Source organism: Candoia aspera, chromosome 8, assembly GCF_035149785.1.
Source record: "Candoia aspera isolate rCanAsp1 chromosome 8, rCanAsp1.hap2, whole genome shotgun sequence".
Lineage (NCBI taxonomy): Eukaryota > Metazoa > Chordata > Lepidosauria > Squamata > Boidae > Candoia > Candoia aspera.
This window is the reverse complement of record NC_086160.1, coordinates 38,727,990-38,749,006: the sequence shown is the minus strand read 5'-3', so window position 1 is coordinate 38,749,006 and position 21,017 is coordinate 38,727,990. Positions and strand designations below refer to the sequence as shown.

At 40.4% G+C, this 21,017-nt stretch overlaps 1 protein-coding gene across 1 annotated transcript in view; it reads left to right on the top strand.

Annotated features, from left to right (window-relative positions):
- The first annotated feature begins 1,833 nt into the window (after positions 1-1,833).
- Positions 1,834-21,017, top strand: part of EDNRA (endothelin receptor type A) — a 35,594-nt gene continuing 16,410 nt past the window's right edge. Inside the window, exons 1-4 of the mRNA XM_063309783.1 lie at positions 1,834-1,995; positions 6,338-6,772; positions 18,704-18,828; positions 19,463-19,661. Coding sequence (XP_063165853.1) covers positions 6,386-6,772; positions 18,704-18,828; positions 19,463-19,661 — 711 coding nt within the window. The 5' untranslated portion in view covers positions 1,834-1,995; positions 6,338-6,385. The remainder of the gene's footprint in view (positions 1,996-6,337; positions 6,773-18,703; positions 18,829-19,462; positions 19,662-21,017) is intronic.

The following is a 21,017-nucleotide window of genomic DNA, read 5'->3' as shown; positions in this document are numbered from 1 at the left end:
GAATTAAGACTTGTTGAACTAAGACTTTGGTGGCAATAGCTGGTTTATTCCAAATTTATTCAGCACAGTTGAACATGCTCAGTTGAACCATGCAAATGGTTGGTAACTCCAGCTAAAGAATGTAGTCCAGCTCTGTGCTTGACTTTCACACAGTGAAACTGAATTGCAATTAAATTGATTTAACATTATTTCCTGCAGCTCCTAGGTTTTCTATTTGTTTGTTTATTTTGAAGGCAAAGGACCAGTTAACCTTGGCTTGGATCCAGAGAACCATGAGCAGATTTTGACATTGCCCCTTCCTCCTTTCCTCCTCACTGCAGTCGGCTGGGCATTCTGGAAAGTCTTCTTTGAGTCACAGTGCGCAATATGAAAAGGTGGGGAGGATTGGCAGCAGTTAAGGGCAACCATTACTGTGTGGATTCCCTGGAAATATTTCCTAAGATACCATTTCTTCCACACCTTACACACATAGATTTGTATTTAAAGCATATAATCATATTTGTCCTATCTTCCTCATGGTATTTGCAGTTAGTTACTACTGATCAGCCAAGCAAAAAGGTGTTTGTTCCCACAGGTGCTTTGTTGGATCTACACCACTCATTTCTAAACCTTCTCTTTACATTATCTATTAAGCATTTTGAGGACCAGCATATAAACCAGAGCACTTATCTCTTAAAATGATACCTCCTGGAACATATAATTTAAACATTAAATTAAAATAGTTGAAATATTGTATGATAGCCAGTTCTCAGGATTTTGGCATTTATTTTGATGCCTTTACCAGATATCATCCACAGTAACCTTGCCAGCCCTAATCCTGACCTGGCTACAAATTGGGACTTACTGATCAACTGTTGCCCTTCTGCGTCTGATCTGGCAGAGATCCATGAACAAGAAAAAAAAAGGGGGGGGGGGCAGACCTAAAGAGACATGACATAGTTGCTTGCACAAGTTCTTGTGCATACCGAATAGCACTAATTCCTGCACAATAATTGTGTAAGGTGCAGCACCATTGCCAGAATTTCTCCTTCTTACAATTCTCTGGGCTCAGACTGTTATTGCTACATTGTGTGCCAGCATCACTTTCCTAACAACAGAGATGGGTGGTTGAACTTGGGAGACGAGGGTCCATCTTTCATAAAAACATTTTTGCAGTTGAGAGATTTGAAAGGAAGATTTTTCATGCATATGTCCTGATCTGATGACCCCCTGCCAATTTTTTTTTTTTTAAATCACTTCAGCAAATTGTTTGGGACAATAAATATCACACAATGAAAACATAGAGAATCCTTCATTGCCATTAGCTAGATAATCACACACTTTCTTGAAATGGTAACAAGACCTTCTGGGATGATGAATGCCATATGAGGGCACAAGAAAGCCAGGGGCTGGAGTGTATATGCAAAAGAAACTGATAATTAATTTGATTACAGGATCTTTGAGATCATTGACGATTATGTGGTAGAACTGAGAAAAACCTGTGACTGGCAGCTTAATGGGGAAACAAGAGAATTGATCACTGCACTGATATATGATAACGTGACCACAGCGGTCCTAGCAATTTACGATCGGTCGCATCATATAGCCCAGGGGCAGAAAAAAGACAAAAAGTTGGACTCCGCATGATTTGGTTCACACAACAGGCTGAATTATAATGTGGTTGCTCGGCTATAATTCAGTCAACGACTCGGCTTTGGCGGGAATTCCCTCCCCCACTCCAGATTTAGAGACGGGGAGAGGAGGGGGTTGATCCAGCCGCTCCCTGGCTCGCTCTCTTTCGATTAGTGGAGGTGGAGAGTCCCAAACCCACCCAGCCAAACGGAGACTGGAGGATTTACGAAGTCGTTTTGGAGGAAACGCCGCCAGAAGCCACTTCCTGCCAACTTGCGCTGCCGTGCGCCTCGAGCCAGAGCGTTCCCCGCACCGCCTCGGACTGGAGCGGCCGCGTGTCTCCCTGCGCAGCGGGAGCGGTTCTCTTTCAGGGCGCACCGAACGGTGGGTGTATCGGACGAAGGCGCGCGTTCCGTTGAGCCAAGGTTTGGTGCTTCCCTTTCGGCGCTTTAGTTTTGCCAGCCCGGGAGAGGCGCGAGGAAGGAAGACGGAGGAGAAGAAGCGTCTAGGCGAGGCGGCCAACTTCGCCCCCTTTTTATTTGGTAGAACGATAGCGAAGCAAAGAAGCTCTTCTCGTGGGTGCTAACCCAAAGCCTCTGGGCTGAAACGTTCTGCCTGGAAAGGGGAAGCAGCTCTGGTCAGCCCACCAAACCAGGCTCTGGTCTTGTTTCTGTCTGCCTTTAGGAGAATAGAAAAGTCTGGCCAAACTCGACCTCCGTGAAGGGCTTTAGGCTTGAATTGTGAGCCGAGAGGCTGGGATGGAGCGAGGGGTAGAACAGCGGGAGGAAGGCTACCTCACCCCCGCTGTCCTGCCGCCTGCCCCTTAAACCGCCTCCCCCCTCCCTGCACACCTATGCTGTCCCACCTGCGGGCATGGGAGGCGGAGGGGACGGGGCTTCACTTCGCTGCCGGCGACCTATAACCGCTGAGATCAAAGGTCCGCGCGGGACTGTGTAACGTTGAAATGAATGGGTCCTTCAAATAAGCCGTTCCCCAACTTGGAGCCCCCGCAGGAATACTGTACTACAAGTCCCATCATCTCTGTCAGCCAGCAGAATGGGAGGTGCAGTACAGTGCACCCAGAAATCGACAGGGGGCTGGACACGGCAGTTGGCTTTTTACTTTGAAGCATGGAGTTCTCAAGGCATAAAAGGAAAACTGAACTTCCCTTCTTTTGAAATTGGGAGAGGCTTTCTTTCTCTCTCATGTGTTAAATTGGGAGGGGGGGAGGGGATAGTGAGTCTCTCTGAAATGAATGGAATTCTAATGCCCCTTATTTTCCCTAGGCATTTGTATCTAAGCTGGAAGGAAGACATAAAAAAAAAATCACTCTGAATTTTACACTAGTATGCCAGCATTTAAATAAGCACGTTAGTGCCAAATAAGTTTTACCTACATGTAAACTTGTATCTTGCAGCTTCATCAGTGATAAATCTTTGAATATCTTTGAATTCAGTGAGATCTTCTGTATAGTGTGTTTAGAAATATTTATTCAGAAAAACTGCAGTTTATTATGTCAAAGTATCCTTGCACTCTGGAGTTTATAGAAACTTTTTTTAAAAATCCATTGCTTAACCAAATAAAACCCCCAACCGCCTGGATTTACATCTGCTGGTATTTCAATTCTAAAGAATAAAACTATTTAATCTGAATGCAGTTCCAAAACTCACATGTAAATTTAGCTGAGATTAAGAATGGGCATAAATCAGCAACCAGAGGGTAATTATATCAATTAGATTACATTGTGAATAAGTGTAAATGAAATCAAACTGATTTTTGTTTTAGCTCTAGTTCTGCTCCACAGTTTTTGGAGCATGGCTATTGACATACTACTGAAAGGATGGTTATGGCCATCTGTCGCTGACAAAGTTGCACATCTTTGACTTAGCAGTAAATACCACAACATTCAATTTGCAACTATTATCTTTATTGGCTTTGCTGAAATTCTTCATTAGATAAATTAATGTTAGATTAGAATGAGTTCAATTTGCATTGCAGTTATACCTTACATGGGAACAAGTGCCACTTTGACAATTACTTCTGAGCAGACACATATAGAATCTTGTTCTGTGTCAGCATTCTCAGGTAGACCAGACCAGATGAACTAACTCTACTTTATTGTAAGGCTACATTAACAGAATCTTGCAAGTCTGAAAGTACAAATCTCCCGCTGTCTCCTTTACAGCCTGGGAAGGTAGGGAGGGTCGCTTCTAAGCTTCTTTCTCCACCCATTATGCAGCTGCAGGCTATGCCCTCTCTTATCTGACCATTCCCTAGGCAGCATCTCTTTGCCCTGTCTCAAGGTCATTCCCATGTACCATTACATACTTTGACAGGATAGTCATGTCTTAAAATCCATTTATTTTGGTGGGAACTAAGTCAACCAATTTTGTTTGAATTTAACTCCATTGACAGTAATGTTAGTTTTTGACAGCCTTGCATGGTGCAGAGTGATAGGCAGCAGTATTGCAGCCGAAACTCTTCCCGCAACCCGAGTTTGATCCCAGCAGAAGCTGGAGTCTCGGGTAGCCAGCTCAGGCCGACTCAGCCTTCCATTCTTCCGAGGTCGGTAAATGAGTACCCAGCTTGCTGGGGAAGGTAATGACTGGGGAAGGCAATGGCAAACCACCCTGCTAGAGTCTGCCAAGAAAATGTCGCGAAAGCGGCATTCCCCCAGAGGGTCAGACAAGACTCAGTGCTTGCACAGGGGACCTTTCACCTTTCACTTCAATGTTAGTTTTATTAAAGACTAGATATCTCAGCCACTAAAATGAAAATATGGCCAATGTGGTGTAGTGGTTAAGAAGTAAGTTCAAGTCTGCAATCAGCCATGGAAGCTCACTGAGTTACTTTAGTTCAGTCACTCTCTCTCAGCCCACCTACTTCACTGGGTTATTGTGTGGGAAAATTGGAATATAAAGTGCACTGTATACCATCTTCTGCTCCTGAGAAAAGATGGGGCATACATCTAAAAAACAAACACTTAGGGTTATCATATCATTGCTGCAAGGATGTAGATAACCATTAGATGGCAGCAAAGGTACACAGAAACACTTTGCTGCCATCTAGTGGCCTAGGCATAAAGGAAGGTAAATGATGAAATGTGTTATGTCATCATACCATAAATGCCATGTTTTATACATATTATATCAGATGTTGTGACAGAAGTATGTAATTGCATGGTGTCATTGGTGCAGATTTTGCTCTCCATTGGTGCTTAGGAGATTTGCATCCTTCACCTGGTTAACCTATCTTATGCTTGAAACCAATTTAAGATGGCAGACCAAAGCCTATTGCCTTAGAAATAAATACCACAATGTGAGCATTCTGAGTATTCATACATGGGACTGTATTATAATTACTTAAGTAAACAAAAGCTGGAGTTTACTGAATCCCATTTGGTTCTACTTAGTTAGAAATACTGCGACACAGGCAACACAGGCAACACAGCATTGGATTTAGGAAATAACATACTGCTTTGGGATTATGGGACTTGTAGTCCAACACCCTGTTGAAGAAAGCTGTCTTAGACACAGGATAGGACAATATATATGGAATATGCATATATTTAAAATGCAACTCCTAGAGAGTTCCAATAGAAAGAGATCACAATACAGACCCACCACTTCAATCCAAAACACCCTGGATAAGCAAAGAAGCAGTACTGCCTGTACGAGCCCAAAACTGTGGACACCAGGATTGTTATGGATCAGGCAAGTAGAAAGAACAATTGGATGACTATTGGGGAAGATAATTAAGTGACTGTGGGAGAAGGATGCAAAATACCATGGCTAGGAACATGGGCAATACCGTCGATTGTTAGGAAGAGGGAAATGAAGAAAGGAAGGCAGTTGATCACATAGGAGTTTCTCTGTCTTATGCTGAATGTCAGGAAACAGGAATACTCTTCCTCTCTTGCTTCTTTATGCACTAATAATTAGTCACTGAAGCAATGAATTGTAAAGTTAGTAGCATATACTAAAACGATCCCATTCAAACACAAAACCCTGATTAGAGTCATGTAAAAGTTATTCCATGTGTCATATTGCCTCACCTTTCTACAGCCTGCTCTGGAACTAGTCATTGAACTCATATCTCTGAAGTACGGCATAGTCAACACCTGCAATATTGGCCAATATGAAGGTGAGAAGCACAGGACGTTATCCAACCAGGCCCTGCATGTTTGCTTCAGATTAATTCCTACTGAATTTTGTAGGATTTATTTCCAAGTATATGTGCACTGGAACAGTCAATCTTGAATCTTAATTGCAATGGGGGATAGGTAGGTAGGTAGCTGGTAGGTAGGTAGGTAGATAGGTAGGTAGATAGGTAGAGATATAAAGATACAGACAAATGATATAGTTAATACATATGTGTATACCTAGGCATTGTGGTAAGGGGAAACTCAAGATTGATCTTGGGTTACAAATCCAAAATTAAAGCACTTAACTGTCCCCCACTGCAATTAAGATGCAATTAAGCCATTATATATATATGACTTCTTGGGATTGATTTCAGCCAGCAGCCCTCAGATCAGTTTGGTAAATTTTCCTCTGTGTTTTTCAGCTTGGCTGGCAAAAGGAGAGGCTCTTTAGGAAGGAAATAGGATTTTGTTTTCTGATTATCTTCTTTTAAAAATAAAAATATTTCTCTTTTTAATTAATTAAATATAAGTTTTGACTACAGTGCTAATACTACAACATAAATATTTTGTTTTTTCTTGTAGGTGTTTAAGTAAAACATAATACTAATTCTTGATTTTGAAGATTTGAAAATGAAAACATTTCATTTCTGTATAATCTTGGCACTTTTTGTAACTGGATCTGTCATCGGTGAAGGTTCTGAAAGAGACTTTTCCAGCCTGAATGATTCTGGAACCTCTGTCATTGGAATAGAACATAAATTACTTACTCCTTCCAGTCAACCAAACAAAAACAACAGTGCTTGTTCACACCGTCCTAGAATGGGTGACACTTTTAAACACATCAATACAGTAATTTCTTGTGCAATATTCATCATTGGGCTTGTTGGGAATGCAACTCTTCTGCGGATAATTTACCAGAACAAATGCATGAGGAATGGACCCAATGCATTGATAGCTAGCCTGGCCTTGGGAGATCTCATCTACATCATCATAGATATTCCTATCCATGTATATAAGGTAATATGCCATAATACTTACGCTTTGTGAATGTTTTTTATAGCATGATAATGTATTCAAATAGTTTTGCATCTATCAATCATCATTAACTTTTCTTATAGCCATTGGAGGACTATGTGAAAACAAACTTTTATATGAAACAGACTCCTTATGTTGCGTATGTGATACCTGTTTCATATATGTTAGCTGATGTCCAGTGTACACATTTAAATGTGGAAGAATGTGATTATTGGACATATGGTTAGTGTTTAATCTGTGGCAAATAGGTTATGGTACTTGCATACTACTATAAACATAATAAAGTGGATCAAGTAAATGTAGATTTTTAATATCAGCTAAGAAAGTACTTGTAACAGGTCTTTTTAGAACAGAGCATTCTATGGTATGAAATGTATGTGAATCAGTTCTTAACTACAACACAAACAATATACATACTTGATTGTTATGCACAGAATACCATAGCTTGAAAAAGACAAGCAGATGGTGAGGAATCAGCTCGGTATATGACTAATGGTACTGATGTCTTGGACACATTTCAATCTGACCAGAAATTATTTTGGCCACCCTAGTGGAACCCACATTATGAAATTGGCAGGCTTTGTTGTTACATATGACATCCTGTTGATCACAAGTGGAGGCACTTTTGTTTAGTGATTCTGTTTCTTATGGCTAATAGAAAGATGGTGCTGAATGTTTGTCATGGATTTTTTGTTATTGTGCTATAAAGAGTTCATAATTTTAACTATCATATATATATAAAATATATATGAAACTTCTGAATGTTCATGGATTGTGGATATGTGGATAATGCTCAGATGTCTCATTTCTGTACATCAGAGCTTAGTATAGCCACGGGCATCTTTACAATGAAGCTGCCAAATTGGAAAAGTGGCTTTAGGGTCTTTACATTCTTAGATTCTCTACCTTTATTTTCCAATAAACACCCCATATATTTTCTTCTGCACACAGACTCTTAGGTTTCCATTCTTTATTTCTCTATGCCTCAGGAGACAGCAATATTTGCACTGTTTCTTTTTTTCATACAATTGAAGAGTTTGGGTGGACTGTAAAGCATAGTTGCAACCATGCCTGACATGATTGTTTCCTCAGTTAGCCTTTGGGGCTTGGAAGAAGAGAGGAAGAAGAAGAACAAAGCATGATAGCACTTTTGCTGATGTAGGTGGCATTGTATGAGGAATCCTCATAGTTGCAGGGCCTTAGACTAAGATCTATTTCACAAGAATAATAGTTGAGTTTGGACTATGGATTTGTTGCCTTTTGGAGTCATAATAGATCCCTGTCTAAGTGCTTAGTGGCATCTAATATGAAACTGTTTGGGAAGGGCAATTATTTTGAAGTTTGGATATTTTTGGATTTATATATAATCTGTTGCTTAATGAACCAAAGTTCATGATGATTTCTTTAACTTCCTTTTGTTTGTATCGTTAAATATTTTATGACTTATGGATGAGATAAAGGAACTTTGAATATGTTTGTGACTGTATATATAGTACCTAATATAGGAATCTACACTTAGATAATTAAACGTAGCTATTTAGAAAGCAAACATGCTGTGCTTGCTAAAAACCAAACATCAGATCTGTACTTGGAAACAACATTATCATCACAGGACAGGAGAAAACAAAAGAGAAATACTGGTTCTTGTGGAAAAGTACATAAATAGTAATAATCTTTGGGGCATAGGAAGATTAGCTTATGATCAAATTTTAGAGATGGGATCAATACTGAAAAAAATCTTTGTTTATATAATTCTGAATTGAATCAGAATCACAGAGAGAAGCAAAGGATTCAACTCTTTTGTATTATGGACCTGTCAAATCAACAGTTCTCACAGCTAATTTTTAACAAATAAAAGAGAAATATATTAGCTCAAGCACAGTACTGGCTTAATGTAGAACATACATGATGTTTGTTTATTGTAAGATGATTGCTACTACAGTAGTGGAACTTCATTACTTATGTGATACAGATAATTGAATGTAATTTTTAATAACACTCTTGTTAAAACACAGACTGGCTATGCACGAACTAGGTTATATGAAAATGGATACATTTCTCTACTCTTTATGGTGAAATAATAAACTATTCAAAATCTTCCAAATACATTTCTTATTTAAAACATTGTATTATAATTTTCAAACAGTACATTTTGTAGTTTTCATTTACTGTACCTTGAAGGTATATTACTTTTTGAGCAACAGATATGTAATAAATAAATACTTAAAACTATATTTAGTTTCTAAGATTCATTGCATAGCTTTTTTCATGAGATGTGGCCAAGGAAACTGTACTTAGGCACGATGAGTCTATTTTGTATAAAGTATGTGGTTATCTTTGTTTTTAGGCTATCAGAACTGGTATGTTGTAGTTCTGATTTATGATGTGTTCATGTCCAAGTCTCAAATGAGCTGAAAATGGCTTGAAATGCTGGGAAGAGTTCTAGTCATTTTGTATTACTGGACAAAGTAATCTCAGTTTTTCCAGTTCCTTCTGCTGTTTCTTGGAACTTAATGGTTATTCTTCCAGCCTTTCCAGAACTCAAGATAATGTTGGCTTCTGGTTTTATGACTTTTCCTATAGTTTCACTTGTTCACAGGTTTTAGTTGTAATGGAGATTGTTTTTCGTTATACAACAGGCATGGAAGTGTAACATGGCTTTCCCCCAGTATGGGAAGGAGAAAACTTTATCTCCAATCAGCTGATTAGGGATGCAAGTTTCTCTGGTTACAACTCTTTAGCCTCTATGGATGTTGAAGGAAATACTCTAAAACCTCGTTGTTGCAGGAGGTTGGTATATTTTGAAAACTGGTCATTTTGAGAGAGGGAAAGACTAATTCTCCTCAATTCTGTGTTATCTACCAAGAGAAAAAGTCTCCTATGAACTGGTGAAGGTTTAATTAGTCTCCATAAACATTAAAAGAGGCCAGATTAAATATTACTTGGGTAATATATGTTCTAGTGCATTTCTCTTTTATTTTCTAATTGAGAGTAGCTCTTTTCTTTTTCCTTTTTGCCTTCATTGCAGGGGGATCACGCAGAAAGAAAAAGTAAAACACACTGTCTCTTGCCTTACCTTGATGTAACTCATTGCGTTAAGTAATATTTCCCTGCCTGGTTCACTTTCTGTATCACAACTAACTAAAAAATATACTTTTTAAAGTAGAAGTGTGCAGTAAATTAAGGCAGATTACTTCCTTTCATAAACCAGGAATAGTCCTGTAATGTGCCAATAACATGGCAACTGTTCCAGTAAGTTCATAGACATTTTTATCATATCCCATTTGCTCTTCAGACATTGAATCATAGAGCTGGAAGAGGGCTTGTAACTGTCATCTGTTCTACCTTTTGCCCAGTTCAGGAACTGAGACCTAAACTGTACAACTTCTGCTTGAAGGTTTCCAGAAGAGATAACACATCATTCCATTAATTTTTTGTTGCATTGTTGAATTGTTTTTACCATTAAGAGCTTTCTGCCAATGTTCAAGCAAACTCATTAAAACTAGTTGGAACAGTAGCATTCTTTGCCTTTGTATGAGTTATAGCAGTTCAGGTATTAAAAATAGCATTATCATGTACAACTCTGCCTTTTTCTTTGTTTTAATTTATCAGAATACCTTTTGGGTTTGGTTTTATTCTTTTTCCTTCCAAGCATCATTCTTGCTCTTTAGGCATTACCTTAATCAGATTTTTTTTTGTCTTTTCCCCAACCCCTGTCCCCCCACCAGCTAAGAAAATCCCTACTTTTTTATCCATGGACTTTACAAATTAGTAGGGTTGTACAAGTTTTAAAGTTCCCAAAGAGGTACTTCGTACAAACTGTTTGAATTGTTAAAGCTTAGAAAAACATGTTCCTGTTTTTTTAAAAGTAATCCTGCCTTTTCCAAAACACCTCTTTTGAAGAATTTCCACAGCTGTACAAATTAGTATACATGCTATATATGCATGCAGAAAACTCAGTGGCAGATATCACTCAGATATTTGGCTACAGGTTGCTAATAAGCAGTTATTTCACTTATTTAAGTCTTTTCCAAAATTGCTAAACAGTACTTAATATGTACAAGAAATTGTTACATTGTATATAGGTGGCTATAAACATACTTTACAGTATGTTTACTCAAAAGTTCCACTATGTTCACTGGAGCTTAAATTAAGGATTTTCTTTATATTCTCTGTAAAGTCATGGAAAGGACAGCAATGTTTAGTCCCTGCTTTGAATGTAGAATATCTCAGTTCCAGTGAAAATCCCATGCTCAGCAAACTGGGCAAAAAACTAACAGACAATAAAGAAATTATAATGCAGTGTCTAGAAACTGTAGCACTTCCACACATACAACCCAAAGTATGGATCCAGTATGGACACCATCATAATAAAAATGGAACTACAGAAGACACATGAAACAATCAACATCTTTAAAGGAATAAAATTCATAAGGGGAGAAGAAAACAACACACTACCCTTCCTGGATATCTGCATCAGCAGAGAAAATGACAGCAAATTAGAAATGCAAGTCTATCGAAAAACAACCCACACTAACCAAGTGCTCCATTACCATGGTAACAACCCAACCTCCCACAAGAGGAGCTGTATAAGAACATTCAGATGAACACAAACCCACTGCAGCAACCCAGAACACCATAAAAAGGAAACAGACCACCTATACAACATATTTCAACAAAATGGATACCCACAGAACTTTATCAAAAAATGCCTGACTACTCAACCCATGACAGCACAACCAACACAACCTATGAAAAGGATAACACTGCCATAGATCAGAAACATCTCAGAAACCACCAACAGACTGTTACAACCACATGGCATCACCATAGCACACAAACCAACTATAGCCTTCCAAAACATCTTAAGTAAACCAAAAGACCCAGTAGCCCAATAAGAAAAAACAGGAATCATCTACAACATACAGTATAAGGACTGTAGCAGCCACTATGTAGGGCAGACAGAAAGAAGACCAGCAGAGTGCATCCATGAACACAACTAGCAAGCAGAAAACATGATGAAAACTCTTTAATCTCACAACATATGGACAGACTCAACCATGGTTTCAACTGGGAAACTGAGCATCCTAGACCAAGCTAAATCCAAAAACGCTAGGGAATTCCTGGAAGCTTGGCATTCAGACAAGACAGCCATCAACAGGCACGTAGAGATAAACATTTACACAATATTCAAAAGAGACAATAAAAAAACTAAAAAGGAAAAAAAAGACCGGAACAGCTCTTCATCAGCAATTAACATCCAGGTAAACAGAGATTAACACCAGGATTAACACCAGAGAACAATCAAATAGTAAACCTTTTTGGAGGAGATGGGCAGTGATAGAAATTTGAAAAACAAACAAATAAACAAAACCCTAATCAAGGAACTACCAACTAAGACAAACAACCAAGCAGCAAACAACAGCCTAATCAAGGAAGTGCCAAGGAGAGAACAACACCCCCACCAACACTGACAGGGCAAGCTACTGTATCAATAAAGAGCAAACCCCACTCCCTTTTAGCACTGAAGATGTTGCCTAGTCTGGCAATGAAATGTCTGCAAGAAAACAATAAGGCTCAGAGAGCACCAAGGACTCCACAGAGAATAAAGAAATTTGTAACTACTTGACTCATGTTTTGGCTTATTTATCTCTAAGAAAATATATGATATATGGGCAATTCTGAAGAGGTGGTTCAAGGAATAGAATTGAAGCAAGATGGAAACACATGTAAGGAATACTTACTGACCCTGAATGAGTTCAGATCTGAATTCAGATGGATTGCAAGTTAGGATATTGTAAGAAACTGCAGATAGTTTAATCTTATATCTTTTTTTTTTTGGCTTGGGTAATTTCTTTAGTGGATTGTGGGGAGATAATTTGTCTTTACTTTATATTCTGATCAGAAATCTGATTAAGTATCAGTTGCATGTAAGTTTATTAGATGAATGCGCAGTTGTTTAGAAAGCCACACTTCAGTGGTACTTATAAAACTGGAGAGATATAGCAAGTGATCTATGAACTGGAGCGATATATCACAGTTACAAGATTTTATTTTGGGATATTTTCAACAGTTTCAATAATGACTTAGATGAAGAGATAAAGAGATGGTTTCAAGTCTGCAGATGGCACAGACAGATTACAGAAGTGGAGTGAAAATAACAGATAAAAATTTAGTGGAGGTTAGTGCAAGAAAACAAAATGGCCAGGTCCTGTTATCTGGCCTAGTAATAGGTTATCACAATATGAATAAACAGTGTAACATGAATGCTGGGAAAAAAACAGTTTCCAAATAATAGTTATTCATATTCTTCATTGGTCAGACCACCTTGAGTATTATGCCCAATTCTGGGCAACAAACTTTTATCAGTATCAGAAGAACTGGAATAGGTGCAAAGAAGGGCACTGAGGATGACATGGGATCAGTTACTAAATCATATAAGAAGAAGTATATTACATTTTTGCAGGTATCTGAAAGGATGTCACATACAAGGTCAAGACCTAATCTCTATTAGGCCAGGGTGCAGGACCTGGAATAAAGGTATTTAATTACAGGAAAGCAATTTCCAATTGTTTAGAAAAGTGTAAGAAAAGGTAAACCACATGTAAAGGATGTGGTGATCTCCTTTTTGCTGGATTTGTTTATGCAGAAGCTGGACAGTCATCTGCTTTTCTTTGGGTACTTGTACTGAACATGGGATTCTGCCTGATGACATAAATGGCCCCTTTGGAGAGATGGACTCTGTGAACATTAATATTTTAATTAATATTTATATTAACATGAACTTGCCTTTCTATATACCACTGTTCTACAGCCATTTCCTCCCTTACAACTCTATCATCTTAACCCAGTGGATTTGTTATAAGTCACTTTTTTCATAGCATTCTTTGAAAATAAATTGAACTCTAGCAGACTGAAGTTCTGGCATAAGTACAAAGTTTTAGCTTTCTTTGGACATACGTTTAGACATAAATGGCTTGGCCCAGACTTTCTCCCACATGGTTCCTATCAAAACTCATGGGACTGATTTTTATCCCACTGACACCACTTTTAGATCACACCCTGTCACTTTCCCTGATTATATGCATGTGTTTAGGAAGGAGGAGAGAAATCCTGAATGTTCTCAAATACTGTGTGTTGGAGGTGTGTGAATATAGATCACCTATATGAATGTAGATCATAAGGAGAGTCCTGCTGCATCAGGCCACAAGTCTATCTAATCTAAGCCAAGTACTGTGGTGAGTGGAGCATGACAGCAAGCCCCCCAAAGCAAAGAGCTGACTGGACTGGCAAGCCCCCCGGAGTGGAGAGCTGAGCACCATGGCAGACACGAGCGGCCTGGCACTGGGTGGCTGGTGAGCCTCCCATGACAGCAAGAGCCGGGCAGGACCCCTGGAGAAGGCCAGCTGTGTGGCACGATAGCTGAGGGGTGCAGTGAGCCCCTGGAGCAGCCAAGTGGCCTAGCAGCCCAGTGGTGAGCTCCTTAGGACAGCAAGCCCCTGGAACAATTTGGCTATGAGTGGAGCAGCAGCTTCCCAGGGAGACTAAACTGGGCGGCGTGGCAGCCAAGGGGTGCAGTGAGCCCCTGGAGAGGCCCAAGAAGTGGCCTGCGCTTCAGGGCATCTTCAGGATAAAATTGCTCGAATCTTTTCCAACTTGGATTCCAACCATTAGGCATGGCCTGTGGAGATGCCTGGGGAACATACTTACCAGGTTATCTGGGGACAGTTTAACCCTGTTGAGCCCGAGGAAGTGGACAGGGTTCTCTGGACTGTAAAGGCCACCACCTGTCAAGTAGATCCTTGTCCCTCCAGCTGCCTTTAAGGAGGTGCTGGTGCACTCCCTCCTCAAGAAACTGTCTCTGGACCCCACCGTGCTGGACAATTTTTGACCAGTCTCCCACCTCCCCTTTTTGGGGAAGGTGGTTGAGAAAGTGGTGGTGTTGCAGGTCCAAAGGATGCTGGAGGAAATGGATTATCTAGACCCCTTTCAGTCAGGTTTCAGGCCCAGATATGGGACAGAAACAGCATTGGTCGCACTTACGGATAATCTCTGGCGGGGGTGGGATGGAGGGAATGCACCCATCATTGCTCTTCTTGACCTCTCAGCAGCTTTCGATACCATTGACCATGGTATCCTTTTGGGTCAGCTTAGGGAGTTGGGGGTGAGTGGTGTAGCCTTGCAGTGGTTCACCTCCTTCCTCCATGGCCAGTCCCAATCGGTGTTGATAGGGAGCGAGAGATCCAGCTTGCGGCCCCTTCTTTGTGGGGTGTTGCAGGGTTCGGTACTCTCTCCACTCCTTTTTAACATCTACATGAAACCTCTGGGTGAGATCATCCGTCCCCACAGGATGAAGTATCATCGATATGCAGATGATACCCAACTATACATCTCCATGCCAGGTGACATACAGTAAGTGATGCTGTGACCACCCTCTTTTGGTGCCTGGAGGCTGTAGGGGTCTGGATGGGGTACAACAGGCTTCATCTGCACCCTGGTAAGATGGAGTGGCTGTGGGTTGGGGTCTCCTCTGTAACTGTGAGGTTTCAGCTCGCTTCTGACTCCAAAAACGGAACTTAACTGGAGTCAGAAGGGAAAAACGAAACTCTTCAGGAAGGAATTGGAGAAGCTGAATCAGGAAGTGACTCAGCAGAGTGGGAGAATTTGCAGACGTGGATTGGCCAAACTCTGGAGTGGATTTGAATCCTCCAATCAGCGCTTGAGACAGGAGAGCAGAGAAGTGTGTAAATCAGAAAGCAGCTCGATTGGCTGCAGGAGAGAAAAGGCATGGAAAGGATCGTTTTAAAAGGCAGACGAGTGAAGAGCAAGTTGCTGGAGACAATTGATCCTTTGAGCTCACAGCTCTTGTGGAAGAATCCTTACCTGCCCCAGAAGCCTTGCCTGTAGTCAGTGTGGAACCAGCACCAGTGTCTTCTACTTCTGCAGAACTGCCTTCTGCAGAGGCTGCCCCAGGCGAACCTCTCCTTGTCGGCCCTGCTGAGCACAGCCTCACATTTAGCTCCAGACATCGTTGCCGCATTTTAGCGCTATCCAGGTGTGCATCCAGCCTTGCTTCCAGCTCTCAGCCTTGCCTAGAATCTCCAGTCCAGTCCAGTCTTGCTTCCAGCTCTCAGCCTTGCCTAGGATCTCCAGTCCAGTCCAGTCTTGCTTCCAGCTCTCAGCCTTATCCAGACTCTCCAGTCCAGCCCAGCCCAGCCTTGTTTCCAGAGATCAGCATTGCCTTGACTCTCCAGCCCAGTCCAGCCTAGCTTTCAGAACCAAGCCTTGTCTAAAGTTTCCAGCCCAGTCGTGCCTAGCCTCCATGCTCCAGTCCTATCCTTTCTGCGTGCCAGTCCATGGGACCTTGCCTTCAGTTTCCTCTTTGCTTCACACTCTAGTATCACCAAACCTGACTTCAATCAGAGAGTTAACTGAATTCTGCCTTGCAGTTCTGCCTCAGTGTGATCCTGCAGCCTTGCCTGTTCATCCGCCATTGCTTGTGTGGTCTTGATTGAATTGCTTGCCTATTTATTCACTGACTTTACTGTTGTAAATAGTTGTTTTAAATAAAGAGTTTGGTAATACTTCTGTCTGGCTACCTCATAATCTGAACAGGACAGTATCTGGGAACTTACCATCTTTGGTTCTGGATGAGGTCACACTGCCCCAGACAGACCCAGTGCAGAATCTGGGGGTCCTTCTGGACTCACGACTCTTGCTTGAAGAGCAGGTGGCAGCCACAGCCAGGAGCGCCTTTGCGCAGCTTCATGTTGTGAGCCAGTTATGCCCTTTCCTGGATTGAGATGCTCGCCGGACAGTCACTCATGCCCTTGTTATCTCCCACATAGACTATTACAATGCACTGTACATGGGGCTACCCTTTAAGAGTATCCGGAAGCTACAGCTGGTTCAGAATGCTGCCATTCAATTTTGGAAGGTTCCCTGTCTGCGTATATTTTGTTTTAATGTGATTCATCTTTAGACCCACCTTTCTGCTTTCGGTGTCAAGTCGTCGAAGCATTTTTTGCAGCTTTCAAGCATCCTTTGCGATCAGTACAACATCGTCCGCAAATCTGCGATGGTTTATCTTCTCTCTGTTTATATCAATTCCATCTTCCCATTTCATTTTGCACATGATATTTTCCAAACAAGCGTTGAAAAGGTTAGGTGAGATCGTATCACCTTGCTTTACACCTTTCTCCACTGGTATTCGTATTTCAGTTTCAAAGAGAGTAATATTTGTGAAGCAGTTGGTATTTGCTTCTTTGAGCAGCGCAGTGTAGTCGGAGTTGATTCCTTGTTCACTGATTGCTTGCATTACTACATTGACTTCGACACTGTCAAATACTTTTTCATAGTCCACAAATGTGATTGCAAGTGGAAATTTATATTCTCTTGACCATTTGATGAGCTGAGTAAAAGTGAATATATGATCAGTAGTACTGTACTTGCTTCTAAAGCCGGCCTGCTCTTGTGACTGTTGCTCGTCTAAAGTTCTTGTAAGACAGTTTGTAATCACTTTTGTGAATAGCTTATAGACAGTTGATAATAAGCAAATCGGCCTATAATTTTTGAGATCTTTGCAATCTCCCTTCTTGTACAGTAGGACTGTAGTGGACTCCCTCCAGCAGCCGGGAATTTTTTGCATTTCTACGTACCTGGTGAAGTGCTCTGCCAGGCTTTCCATAGTTTGTGAAACTCCAACTCTTAGCATTTCCATTGTTATAACATCTTTTCCTGAAGCTTTCCCCAGTGTCATCTGATGGATGGTGTGCTATATTTATTTTTATAATCATTTAAAAACATGCTTTTTTCCTTCCACCTCCTTTCAGAGTGCTATCAAAGTTATATGCTATGGACATATATATTGTGATTTGGTTTTCTATACAAACCTTTGAAAAGGATTTGATTAAAGTCAGTTTAATGTGAGATATTAGAACAAAATACTTGCACATGTTCAAAGCATTTACGACAAGCACAGCTATTATCATGATGTCCTAATCACTCAGAAAAAATACAGTATATTTAATTCATATTTGTAATGTTAATACTTCTTGAGGATAGGGACAATGAGCTGGAAAGGAATTTATGATACGTGTATTCATTCATATGTGATTGAATTATGCTTGTTTCCAAAAAAGGACTTTGGTCTATGTAGTATTTCATGCATACATACTTTTATTGTTCCAGTAATTTTCTTGTGAATAATTAAAAAAAAAACACATATAAGAAATTTGCACTTTTTAAAATGCTGTTTACCTTAACAGATGCATTGTGTACACATCTTGCATGCAGCTTTCTTTAATACATGTTTTTAGGGTTTGTTTGTTTGTTTTTTAATATGCCACTTTCCAAATCTCTGCTATTGTTTGTAGATCTTTTTCAAATATATGTGGTTCTGTATGAAATCTTGGAGCAGAGTAACAGATAGTGCTTTGTGCACAATTGTCATCTAAGCCCTGTCAGAGTCTTTATTGGTAAATAATGCTACCCTGCTTAAAATCCATAGCACATTTCTTTTGTATTTCTAGAAAGTGAACATCTCCTTCCTAAAATGTTTAATGAATTAAACTGTGTATATGAAATATGAATAATGTTATATGAATAATATGGAAATATTTTATTCAGTCAGTCATTCTAATCACGCTGGCCAGACTTCATTTTCTAGAAATGTAATCTTCTGGATTGTAGTTCAGGATACTTATAAATGCCTGAATCCCACTGAAATCAGCAGGGTAAAGCACACTACAATACATGCTAAAATGTGGGTTTTAGAACCAAAGTTTTAGAAGATCATAAGGTGCAAAGAATTCTGCATATAGAGTATCTTGAACCTTCCTTGGTTCCATTGTATGTTCATGTTTTCTGTGTGTACATTTTAACTTTTCCTGTTTCTTTTTTTCTGTCCATCAGCTTCATGTTCCATGGCCTTTTGGGATGACACCTTTTGAGCAATTTCTTTGCCGTTGTGTTCCTTTTATTCAGAAGGCATCTGTGGGAATCACTGTTCTTAATCTCTGTGCTCTAAGTGTGGACAGGTAAGGAATATATTATTCCCTTCTGTGAATATTTTTCTTATATGAAAAATGATCAAGAGAATATATAACTGGAATGTTATATGACATGGAGATTAAAAAAAAATTTTTTAGATACATAGCTTCTTGCTTAATTTTCACATTTAGCCTCTCATCCTGTGCTGTATTATTGTGCTATATGATTATTTTTCTCAGTAATAATAATACTTCATTGATTACAGTAACCATAAAACAACAAATTATTTTTCTCAGTAAATTGTACCTGAGGAATGGCAATGAAATTATCAGACACAATTTTGATCATATCATATCTAGGGCAGCCCAAAAGTCCCCAGGGCCCCAAATATATGTTTTTTGGGGGGAAGAAAATTGAAGGTCTGCCTTACTTTAAATGTATTTCACCCCTTTAAAAATTTGATTATTGCTATTTCTTGGAAACACTGCTTTGTAAAGTCCCCAAACCATAGAGCATTTTCAGTGCAGGAATCTCTGTGCTTTGCTTCTCTGCTGGCAACTCAATAGGCCCTAGGTATTTTGAAGAATCTGGAAATGTGCCTGTTGTATTATGCGTCTCTTGAAAAGTCCAACTTTTATAAAGAACTGAAGCTGGCAACGTAAATTTCTGTGTTTATTCTAGGTACCGAGCAGTTGCTTCCTGGAGTCGTGTTCAGGGAATTGGTGTCCCCTTGACTACAGCTATTGAAATTTTTAGTATTTGGATTCTTTCCTTCATCCTGGCTATTCCAGAAGCAATTGGTTTCACCACTGTTGAATTTTTTGATGGTGAAAAACGCCTCAAATCCTGTATGCTATGGGCAAAGAACGACTTCTTGAAAGTATGTACTGTATCAGCAATGTAAAACAATTTTGTTGTGATTATTGTTTGTCTTTTAAGCCATTAACAATGGAACAATTTAGAGAGGTAGGATTAGGAAGGGCGAGAGGAAGGAATAAGTGTGTCATGGGGAATGATGAAAGACAAATTTATCAAAGGCTATTAGTCTTGAAGTTTCAGTGTTACCTATGGGTTGGCAGGCGGCATGCACCAAATATCAATTGCAGATGGATGTGTGTATGTATGTCTGTGTATCTGAGTCAGTACTGACTCCTGACGACTGTGTGGACTAGTCCTTGCAGTTTTTTGGGCAAGATTTTTGGAAGTTGTTTGCCCTTGCCTTTGTTCCTAGGGCTGAGAAAGAATGACTGTCCTAAAGTCACCAGCTGGCTATCCTTCAAATACTACATGCAGAAGAACAACCATGTGATAAGGAATGTCTCCCCTATCTTCTGCTTGTGAGTATTCCAGAAGCATCTGGTTGGTCACTGTGAGTAACAACATACTTGCATAGGACTGCAAAATTCTGAACAACTGCAAGTAGGATCTCGACTTGAGCTTTAGGGTGGCTTGAAAATCCCATGGCACGAGCCCCTTTACTTGCTCTGCCTTGCTTCAGTTCCTTGCTATGGGCGAACGTTTCTAGAGCGTTTTCCGCGCTGCCCGCCAACTGTATCCACCCATACAACGTTTTGGTATCGTCCCGACACAAAGCCCACCGGAGGACTTCCGTCTCCAGTCCTTGTTTAAACATTTCCACTAAAGTTGACTGGGACCAATCCTCCACCTTTCCTGCCAGGGCTTTAAATTCCAAAGCGTAGTCTGTGACGGAGAGGGTTCCCTGATAAAGTTTTTTCAGTGCCCTTTTCGCTCTCTCTTGGGCCAAGGGGTCTTCAAAATGCTGTTTTAGTGCCCACAGAAACTCATCAAAGTCCTCTAACTCCGTAGCTTCTGTTTGGCATAACTGCACATACCCGCCCCTTTAGCTTGTTGGCAATAATATTAATTTTACCCTGTTCCGAACGAAAACATCGCCCCCAATCTTCCATATAATGTCTAGCATTAGTAATGAAAAAAGATAGCTTGGTAGGGTCGCCATCGAACTTTACCCCAAATGATGGAAGGGTTCTTATCGGCTCCGCCAGCTGTGATGGTTCCGCAAACGTCAATGCACGTCGAGCCCCCGGTGGTGGCCGATCCCTGGTCGCTCTCGACTCCTTTCCCCTCAATTGTAGGGAGGTCCGAGTCCTACTTCTTCCCCTGAGTGACGGGGACCTCTCTCCCGGGTTAATCAGTTGGGTGGGGTCTTCCTCCCAATCCTCTCGCAGGGACCCCGACCCTCTGGGGATATCATTCA